This window comes from Agelaius phoeniceus, chromosome Z, assembly GCF_051311805.1.
Source record: "Agelaius phoeniceus isolate bAgePho1 chromosome Z, bAgePho1.hap1, whole genome shotgun sequence".
Taxonomy (NCBI): Eukaryota; Metazoa; Chordata; class Aves; order Passeriformes; family Icteridae; genus Agelaius; species Agelaius phoeniceus.
This window is the reverse complement of record NC_135303.1, coordinates 56,626,187-56,637,373: the sequence shown is the minus strand read 5'-3', so window position 1 is coordinate 56,637,373 and position 11,187 is coordinate 56,626,187. Positions and strand designations below refer to the sequence as shown.

Sequence of the window (11,187 nt, the reverse complement as noted above, 5' to 3'; positions counted from 1 at the left end):
ACAAATTCTTCCTGAGCCATTCATAAAGAGCTATAAAACTTGGTTGAACAGGGATATCAACCTGGTTGAGCAAGCAAGTGGTTTTTCACAAGTTCTTAGAGAGCTCCCAACAGAAAGGCTCCTGACTGTATGAAGGATTTCCTCTCTCTCTCTCTAGAATCATGAATATGCAATTGTATCAATGACCTCTGACATTTTTCCAGAATTCATTACTTCACTTTCTATTGTTCAGAATCTTCACCTAACAGCAAAAGGAACCTTTAGGGGTGCAAAGACTGTATCTAAGAGAAAGCCCCAAACGTGTCATGGACATAGTACGCTATAGAATATGAGTGCCATGATACAGCACTGAAGTGGAACAGTGAAGAATACCCTTTGACTCTCATCCTGGAAACGCCTAGCTAGCTCCAAAAACCTTTTATGTCAGCAGTTACTTCAATCAAAATCATTATCCTACATTGAATCATACCATAAAGATTTTTGGTATGTGAAAGCCTTCAAGATATATTCATCTTGTCTGCTAGAATTTTTACCATGAGAATAGTGTGCAATGAATTTTAATAGAAGGCTGTGCATTAACAGTGCACTCTCCCAGATGCATAAATATCTTGTGTACATAGTTAACTAATTTTTTTGCCATATATTTCTATCCCATTTTAATGCTGTTAATATCTGAAAATGTTTAATATTTTGGGGGAATACTAAGTCAGGTAACAGTAGCATTGTGTCTACTTTGTAACCCCAGCACACAAGCGTGTTCTCCCCCCAGTGCTTTTTTTATTACTTTAAAAAATCATTCAAGATAGGAATATGTCATGGTTACCAACAGGCTATATTTATTGTAATTGAGGACTCTACATACATTGTTGCACAAAATTATAATGGACCAATCAACAAAACCATACAGTTTGTATGCAATTGTAAATAGCACTTTAGCAGAAGTTTAACATATTGTGCATTAGTTGTCTTAATGAGGTGACAACTTAAGATGATTGCTTCATGGGAATACAAAAGTGCAAACTTTCATTCAAGGCATACACAAACACACAAAAAAGATTACTATACATGCCACAGGTCTAAAATAAACCTCAAACCAATGCTCTCCACCCCAAAACAAGTTAAATGAGTAAGTACCAGCACTCTTAGCAACCACCAGTGTTACCACATTCAAAGTCTTATCTCTAGCAAGAAGCAGAGAAATGCAATCTGAAGAAATGCCCTTAGCTTGGAGTTTTAGATGTAATGCAACTATGTCACATGAACTCCATGTTTTTGTTTGGCAAGAGTGAAAGAGTTACATCACTAAAGAAGCACTTCACCAGTGTATTACCACTAATTCCTGAATCACTATATGGAGTAACTGTGTGCAACAGTTGACTGTCAAAGGAAATAGTGTCTTTACATCAAAAGGTGACAATCAATTAAAATTCAAGTATTTACTATTAGACTGTAAGTAACTCTGATCTTCTGTTCCTGTGCACTACATAAAGCAGATGAAGCATAATTTTTTTTTTTCATTTTTATTCTTCCCTTTGCTCTGGGAAAAGGTGTAGAGGGAAGAACCAAAATGTAGGTGCAATCCTACATCTACAGCAGTTGGTGACAGGTCTGTGGGGTACAACTGTCCACATCAAGATGATCTCTGGATTTTCAACACGCAGCCTTAATGCTCTCAGATCATTCCCATCTCAACACCTACAAGACTCCTGCTGTCACCCTCTTTTTTATTTTCACCAGCTGTTCAAATCTGTTGCTCAAGCAGACATGTTACCTTCTATTCTGCACAAGTGAGCACCTGAGCTGCACAATGTCATCTCTGGACAGTGAGAAGATAAAAGGATGGAATAGTTTCTCTCTCTCACACCAGGTTGGGAAGGTCTGGAGAGACTTTTACACTTCTGTATCAGCACCAGTGAAGAATTGCTGCAGATTGTATAAGCTTGAAAGACACTTGTTTACAAAACCAAAATTATGATTAAGTAAATTCCAAAGAAAAAATGGCCTCTTACAGTATTTTAATTACTGCCTAGATTAATTTAAAAATAATATTAAATACTAAGGGTTTTTCATAATTAAAAATTATTTTTCTCCTGTTATCAAGTTAAATCCAAGACAGGAGTTAAACACGGGACCACAAACTTTGGTGAAAAAAATCTACTACTTAGAGTTATGAAAAAGAGTTCAAACTCTAACTCTAAATTAGTAGCATGCATGATTACAGAAAAAAAAAGTAATGAGAAATCTGAGATTTGTCTCTCAATAAGTTTTCATAGATTTTGGTGCAAACACAGCACATTCTGCGAAGATGGGGAATAAGAATGTGGAAGCAGTTTGCCACCTTTGCAAATTAATTGAGGCAAGATAAAAAACTGAAATGTGAAAAACAAGGCCTGCGTATCACTTTTTAGCCCTCCAGTACCAGATACCTCATGCTTTGAAAATGACAAAGTACAGCAGGGACTATGCCTTCAACAAAGAAAGGAAAATAATTAAAATTAGGCTAGCCCTCTTCCAAGCATTTCTACAACAGGCGCTACCATAGCTTATTCACTATATTAATACATGAACAACATTTTTATTTCCCTGAATTTAAGGGAAAATAAACCACCAGAAAATGCACTTGTAAAAAGATGAAAGCATTGGAAAAGTACAAAGTAAGTAAGGACTGTGTGCTTGTATATATAAATCTTTATAAATACTCACACAGAAATGGTTACGATTTTTTGTCCATTAGTTTGTTTGGTTTCCCCAAATCAAAGCAGAACACAATGTATTCTTTCAAATGGGTTTTGAATGGGGAAGTACGAGTAGGATTGACAAAGAAAATGACAGAGGAAAAGAACAGTGAAATTTTATTTCCTTGGCAAGTGGAAGTACAGAGATGTTACTGCAGCACTCACTGTTCTTACCTTTTAGATCCCAATTCATCAGAAATTACAGTGTAACTACATCAGGGTGGAATTTAACACACAGCTTATATTTTTGAATATGTAACTTTATTTTTCTTAATAGTATCCCCACTTTATGCAGCCTACAAACCTGAAGAAAATGCATTTACTTCTGAAAGTCATAATAGTAAGTGTTTTGGGCTGCTGAAAGTCAAAGAAGTAATCCTGAGATTTCAGATGTTAAAGCTTTCTCCACAGCCACACGTTCCTTTGATGTTTGGATTATTGAAGACAAATTCACTGGACAGTTTGTCTTCTACATAGTCCATTTCAGTTCCTAGAAGTGTCAGCTGTGCCTTCTTTTCAATAAACACTCTAACCCCTTGAAAATAACAGAAAACCAGAAATTACATACAGCAAAACCATCATTCACTTTGAAATTCACTTTTGACCAGTAATAAAAAAAGAGGAAGCTAAGTATAAAGACTACTAGTAGAACTTGGTTTCCCTGGCCTAATGTGGGGCACTTCAATCACTATTTTCTTTCTACCAATAGAAATCTGGAACTGTTACTTATGTGTGCACACGAATGTCTGCTTTTTGACAGGGGACAAAAAAATGATGCTGAGGGAAATAAGCTGTAGAACATGGCAACAAATCTCAGCTTGAGTACACAATTCCCATGCACAGCAGACAGTAACCCATTCCATACCCTTCTTAAAGTCTGTAAATCCAGCAAGATAAAAAACTTTGACAATATAGATTTCTTCTCTCAAAATGACCAGGTTTTATACCCTCCCCAAACAGAATCTTGTGCTGCTGCACCAGAAACTCACCATCTTGAACTACTTCTTCATCAGAGTCTCCTTTCGATTTTGTATATTCTAATGTGTAAGAAAGTCCATTGCATCCCCTTGTACGAACACCTACTTTCACACCTACCTAAATAAAAAGAAACAACAAAAAACACCACCACATGTACGACTTCCTTTTCAAAACCTATTCAGAACATCAAGTTAAAAAGTATGCAGAACAATGAAGTGCTGACATTTATTTTTCTCCACTGCCTAAATGCAAAAGTGAATTACTGTAAACAGGTAAGAGGTAACTTTTTCTTTTTTCTTTTATAAATTTGACTGCCAAGATAAAAACCGCATCTGATCCTTGCTGGAGTGGATCATGCCCTCCAGTATGCACAATTTTTGAAGTAATGAACCACAAGCAGTCATATAGGAACCAAGTCCCAAAAAGACAGTCAAATTTCAAAGACAGGTATTTTGTGACTTCAAATTACAGTTTACTCAGATGCTAATTCAGGTCATATGACAGAAACATAATTATGAAGCTGTGAGGCCAAAATAAGGGCAGTTACTAGATTATCACAGAACTCTTCTTCTGTGATAATCTAGTAACTGCCCTTATTTTGACACCGTCAGAAAACTTACTTTAAACCAAAGTTCTGAAAAACATGCATTGATTTTTCATTACCTCTATTGCCAAGAAGCAAACCCCTCCCTAAATCAACGTATGTATATGTGTATTGGTTTAACTCCCCTTAAAAGCCAACTTAGCCAATGTTTCTAACATTCACAGCATTCAACAAGTCGTTGAAAACGGAGAAAATCAAGATGTTTTAACAATGTAGAAAACTATTTGTGTGTAAGAATCTTTGAGAAGTATCCCTATCACCTTCTACGCACCAGTGCTTCATAACTGAAGAGCCAAACTTCACTGTCTATGTCCATATGTTGTGATAAAAATGTATCAAAATGTAACACTTTTCATTAAATGGGCTCTCAAGATAAACTGCATCTGATCCTTTCAGACTAAATGCCTTTCTCTACAGGAACTGCTACAAATAATGGGTTGAAAAATGCAGACACCATTTAAAGTCAGGAAACGACTGACCATATAAAGTGTAGGCCCAGGGCTTCCTTAGGATGGTTTAAAACATTAGAACATATAAGTCTAGTTACAAACATGCAGGAAGCAAAACAAACAATGGCCTTGGTTAATAAAAGAAATATTCTTCTTGGAACAATACTTACTGTAAAAAAACCCCTAATGCTTGTTTTTACAATGATTATAAAAGAAGCCTCTGTGTGTCTTTCCCTCAAGAAGAAAAGATGACAAGCTCATTATTTGGTGAAACACTGGTTACTTAAAAAAAACACATTGTCTGGCAAGTTTCCTAAGAATTAGATATTCTCCAATGCATATGAATATAACTTTATTACTGCATATTTTACAATGAGAACTCCTACAAGAACTTAAATAATAACAGCTGAAGAGCTCTCTCCCTATCAGAAATCATTACTATGTCATACTAAAGGGCTTCATTAAAATGTAGCTCAAAAATATCTGAAGCTTAAAGTTTTTCCAACTTCATTAATCTCAAAAGTAACTGTACAGTGAATTGTCTTTACAGTCAGTTGTTTCCGGCATTTCATTTTATAACAAAACAAAGCTGGATATATAAATAAGCTTATGCATTCCTCACAAAAAAAATATGTCAACATCTCTAACAAACACCTCAGTGTTCAGTTCAAACTTCTAAGTTAGCCAGAAATGCTTTGCAATCATGAGCTGTACTAATATCTTAGCATACCCTACAGACTGACTCTATCTACACTTACATGGTCAGGTTTATCTTTCAGAAGCTCTTTTATCTTCTGGACAGCAGAAGGGGTCTGAAAGACAAAAGAATACATATAAATTTGATTTTTTTTGTTGCTTATTTGTGTATTTGCAATGAGTGCTTGCATGTATTAAAGCTGATGCCTGTACTGCTGTAAAACAGATGTCTGCTCAACCTAATTGACACAGAGCACACAACCTCTTCTCACCCACACTGCCAGCAAACAGATACCTCAAAAATTCAATCCTTAATACTTAACAGTGGGGCTTTTGGCTGTTAGAATACCAGAGTGGCTTGGGTTGGAAGAGAACCTTAAAGATAATCTAGTTCCAACACCCCTGCCATAGCAGGAACAGTAGGCCAGGTTGGTCAAGGCCTTGGACATAGGCCAGGTTGGTTCAAGCCCAAACTGGGCTTGAACACATCCAGAACTTCCCTGGGCAGCCCATTCCAGTGTCACGCCTCGCTCTTCCTAACACCTCATTTAAATCTCCCCCTTGTCCTATCACTGCAGTTCCTGATGAAAAGTCCCTCTCCAGCTTCCCTGTAGGCCTCCTGCAGATTCTGGAAGGTTGCTGTGAGGTCTCCAGACAACCCTCTCTTCAAGGTGAACAGCCCCAACCTTCTCAACCTGTCTTCTTCATAAACGAGGTGGCTGCAGTCCTCTTACCACCTTTGGACTTGCTCCATGTCTTCCCTGTGCTGGGACCCTAGAGCTGGATGCAGGGTTCCAGGTGGGCTCTCAGCAGAGCAGAGCAGAGGGGCAGAATCCCCTCCCTCCCCTGCTGCCCACGCTGCTCTGGATGCAGCCCAGGACACGTTTGGCTTTATGGATTACAAGTGCTCATTGCTGGGTCATGTCCAGCCTCTTATCAACCATCACACCCAGGTCCTTCTTGATGCTCTCAATCCATTCTCCACCGATCCTGTTGGTGTGCCTGGGATTGCCTTGCATTTCACTTTGCTGAACTTTATGAAGTTTGTCCACCTCTCAAGCCTGTCAAAATCCATGTTGTTTCTTTGCAACTTTTTCTTCCAAAATCCCTATCATAACTCAATCAAGTAACTCTTTCTTGTAAAACTTTTGTCACATATCCATTACAGATAAAAATCAGTAAGATATAGAGGGCTTATAGCCTACATCTCTCTCCCCATTAACCTTAAGGGGACCTCTGACTTAACAGCAGATAAAATTTACCATTCATGCAGATCTAGTTGATGCAGAAATGCAAGAGCAAAATGCAAACGTTGAAATTTCCATTACATTCCCACAAGTTTCTAAGACACTGAGAAAAGCATTAGTAATGTGAAGCTCTTACCACGAGCCGAATTAAATACACAAAGCAAACTTCAAGTAGACTTGCAGCAGAAAATCCTTTCTAATTACCACTACCACTCTTGTTGTTAGAGACCCACTACTGAGCAGGAATTACCCGCTCTGACAAACGACTGAGCTCTGTGCACTTGATCTGCCCCTGTTCCTGCGGAGACATGGCTGTACTTTTCTCTGCAGTGCTCTCAGAATCAGAATCTGAGATCACCGAGTCCAACCTACGACCAAACACCATGTTTTCAAGTTTGACCTCTCCAGCACGGCCGCTAGTACAGAATGCACGCACTTTATTATTAACAACAGGATATAAAGCGTTCTTGGAAAGATCCTACGCGTCAGCCTCGGTAAGTAACGCATTACCCTTTTCCAAAAAATTTCATCAAATACTTTTTTTGGAGTGTCTATGCGACCAGGCCCCGCGCTCGCAGGGGCCGCACGGGTGCTGCCCCGGAACCCTGCGGTTCCGCAGACGGAGCGGCGGAGCGCGGGGCCTCCTCTCAGCGGGACCGCCGCGGAGCAGGAGCCACCGCCCGCCTCTCAGCTCGCCAGGGGGAAGAAGAGCCCGCTGCAGCCCGCCCGCCGCAGCCGCCCCGCTGGGGCTACCGACGCCGGCCCGTCCCCGTCCTTGCGCCCGCCCCGCTGTCGCCAGGGCCCGCCTCACTGCCCGTGGCGCAGCTCCCGCACCCGCGAGGTGCCGCGGTCCCCGCGTCCCGCCCGCTGCCGGCCCGCGGCACTGACCAGCGTGAGGGCGGCGCGGGTCGCCTGGATCCTGCGCTTGCTGACGGCGCGCACCGTGGCGCGCACCACGGACGAGGCCATGGCCCAGCGCCCTCGCCCAGGGCAGCGCCGCCCGCACGCTGTGACGCCAACGCGCACGGGCCGCGGGCGGGGACGGGCGTTGGCGGCTCCACCCCCGGAGAGGCGCCCGGTCCCGCTCCGGCCGCGGCTCCGCGCGGGCGGGGCAGCGCAGGCGGCGGGGCAGCGCGCCCAGATAAGCGGCAAAGATAGCCGGGACGCCCTGCTTGCCCTTCAGCCGCCCTAGCGGAGGCCGCGGCAAAACAGCCGCCCAGTATCACGTGGAAAGGGGAGGTTTTCCCTGAAAGCCTTCAATGATTGGTCTGTCAGCGCCGTTGAAGGTCCAAGTTAACAGGTTACGGAATAACAATCTTTATTAATTTAGAGTGCTAGGGGGTTGGAATGGAACTTAAAGATCATCTAGTCCCAACCCTTTTGCCGTGGGCAGGGACACTGCCCACTAGACTAGATTGGTCAAGGCCTTATCCAGAACTTCCCTAAGCAATCCATAACCAGTGTCTCACCTGCCTCACAGTAACAAATGTCTTCTAATACCTCATTTAAATCACCCCCTTGTCTTATCACTACAGTTCCTGACGAAGTCTCCAGCTTCCCTGTAGGCCCCCTGCAGATATGGGAAGGTTGCCATGAGGTCTCCAGTTAACTTTCTCTTCTTCAAACTGAACAGCCCCGACCTTCTGAGCCTGTCTTCATAAGGGAGGTGGCTGCAGTCCTCTTATCAGCTTACTGCAGAGAAGGCCACACGCTTAACAATTCCATATCCTTCTTAAATTGGAGGTCCCAGAGCTGGATGCACGCACAAGAGGCAAGCAGGAGAGACAGAATCCCCTCCCTGGTCCTGCTGCTTTGGATGCAACCTAGAATTCTGACATTTTAAGGTGCAAGAATTGCTGGTGACCGTAGCTGACCGTGAAAACATATTCAGAGCAATATTTTAATTCAAAGCACTGTACTAAAAACCTCTAATCCCTGACAAGTCAGCTCAAGACAACAATTTACCATTCACAGAACACTGTTCTTACCCCATAGTTGTCCCCACAGGGGCAAAGACAGATTGAGCCTGTCAATTGACTCCAGAAGTTACAATGGAGTCTTTCCTAACTTCTCACCCTTCTGAATTCACTTTTGTACTATTTGCTTATGTTTAGATGGAGCTAGAGTGGCTGTAGTCATATAGCTTACCCTGTGAGGAGTGGTTGTACGTTGGGGGTGGGTATCTCAGAATACATAATGTGTCAGCCTAAGGAGAGTGATTCCACCACAGCTGCTGATTCATCAACAGGACACCTTCCTTTATCTCCCTTGGTGTTCAGCTGCTGTGCAGCTTATCAGCCAGAAAGGACCACTAAGTTCAAGCCTCTGCAAGAGCCTGGTGATAGTGTATCTACTCCACCCACCTTTAGCATGTACAGTGAGTGGGAAGTCACACTCGCTGGCGACATTCCACCCAGGGAGTAGCAATCCTATTTTCCTCTACAATTTCCGTACCATTATCTTTTTACCCCCAGACATTTTCCCACACCAGAGAACAATGGAGGCCCATGAGTGCATAGTTCCCCACCTACAAAATACAGGCACAGAATGTGAATATTTATGGACTGCCACATTGGCAAGCATTTTAAAATAATGCATATGGCTATTCAATATGAAGCTTTGGCTCAGAGGGCAAAATGCATGTGTAGAGTAATTCAGTTTGGACAAATCCCTGGGCAAAGTGCAGAGGACCTGGAACCTTCACAGACAATGCATTGTGTCTGCCCTCCTGCTGAGCAGGATCCTGCCCTTTCCTCTGGGTTCATGCCAGTCTGGGGCCAAGTAAGAGGATGGCCATGCAGTGGTCAGGGCCCAGCTGCCCTTCTTGATCCCTGCCTGGTGCAGAGGCAGCGTGGGAGGAGAGCGTGAAAGCTGCTGGATGAACTGAGCTGCCATTCCCCAACTCCTGGTGGCTGCAGCGACTTCACGCTGAAGAAACCCCAACAGCCTTGGTACAGGGAGACTCTTACTTTAAGTTGAATGATGGCTATGCCAGAAGGTAAACAAGTACTCATTTTTCATTTCCACATTCCAGCATCCTTAAATATGCTAGATAATACTTTAAATCCCTGTTAATGAAGTCCAAGCACAAGAAACACATTTGAGTCTCATCACCTCACTTACTTCCCTGATTCTGGCCTTAGTAGTTCTGAAGAGCTTGGTAGTAAGTCAGATGTGTTAGGTGTTTTTTACATACATAATTATGCTCTTTACTGAGGCACAGTACTACTACTTCAAATATAAAGACAGCAGGTGTATAAAAAATTTGTATTTTTTTTAGCTACAAAGAGTGTGTCTTTTCACACGTAATTCATGCACCTTGAGCATGCATCTCAACTAAACTACGCCTTCTTAGGGGGAGGGGGGTTTAATGCACTACTGGGCTGAAAGCTGAAGTCAGTACATTTGAGGGGGGAAGCTCATGTACAAATGCAGGTAATACCTCCTTCATCATTTGCACTCGACTATGCACACACAACTTTCCTCAGGATGCCTCCAATCATCAATCCTTAGTCCCCTGCCTGCTGAATATATGTCCACATGGAAGACTGAACACGGGCTAGAAAAACTGCCTTCTCCAGGACAGGATAAATGCAAAAATCAATTTTAAAATATAACTATTTCAAGTTAGATTTCAAGAAATATTGATATGGTATCAGTATGGAAGAAAAAGCCAACAACTTTCCATGCTAGAAAACTCCCATTCTAAGCAGCTACTTCAAGCCCTGGAAGCTTTAAGTAAAATTTTAACAGATGGGGAAGCAGTTTTAAATATAGCTAGGAAACAAACCCCACCAGAACAATTACATTAGGGAAAATGTATGTGTGTGATCTCATGGTTAAACAGCTAAATGACATTGAGTTACCCGTTTAAGAAAGTTAACTGTGCTGCAAACCTGAAAAACCTTCATATTTCTAAATTTCTCAGCACTGATAACCTACTGTTCATAGCATAAAACATATTCCAGCTTTGGAAACATAGACATCAAAAGCATTTGAAATTCCTTTGAAATATGATGACAGCACATTTTTCCAATAAAAAAGGCAGCATAAATAAATAACTGCCTGTCCCTCCGTATCATTAAGAAGGACAGAGTATACACCTGGTTCAGAAGAGTTTATACACTTCAATCCCACCAGCAGAATTGGATGTAACTCTCTTAAAACTAAATAAAGCACAAAGGTAATATGCTTGAAAATGTGTTTAGGAAAGAACACAGAAGAAATTATTTGTGAAAGCAACACATCTGGAAGTTCATAGATAGCTGGCTTCAGATGGGTGAAAACCAGAACAAGACTTAGGATGCTAGTTCCCTAAGACCCCTTTGGCAATTCTAGCTTTCAGCTTCCATAAAAATAGGTAGGGAAAAAAAATTGAACATGATGGTTCTAAATCCAGATAATTATAGTAAATCCATTTCTACATGTCAGAAATATTGAAAACTACAACCTCAGGAAAAAAAAGAGAGACTTAAGTC

At 41.7% G+C, this 11,187-nt stretch overlaps 1 protein-coding gene across 1 annotated transcript; it reads right to left on the bottom strand.

Moving 5' to 3' along the window:
* Positions 1-813: 813 nt before the first annotated feature.
* On the bottom strand, positions 814-7,915 carry ISCA1 (iron-sulfur cluster assembly 1). Its single transcript, XM_054652392.2, has 4 exons — positions 7,598-7,915; positions 5,525-5,578; positions 3,725-3,830; positions 814-3,270 (listed from the first exon to the last, which is right to left on the bottom strand). Exons 1-4 carry the CDS (start codon positions 7,676-7,678, stop codon positions 3,122-3,124), a joined length of 390 nt encoding a protein of 129 aa, XP_054508367.1. The 5' UTR covers positions 7,679-7,915; the 3' UTR covers positions 814-3,121.
* Between the last annotated feature and the right edge of the window lie 3,272 nt (positions 7,916-11,187).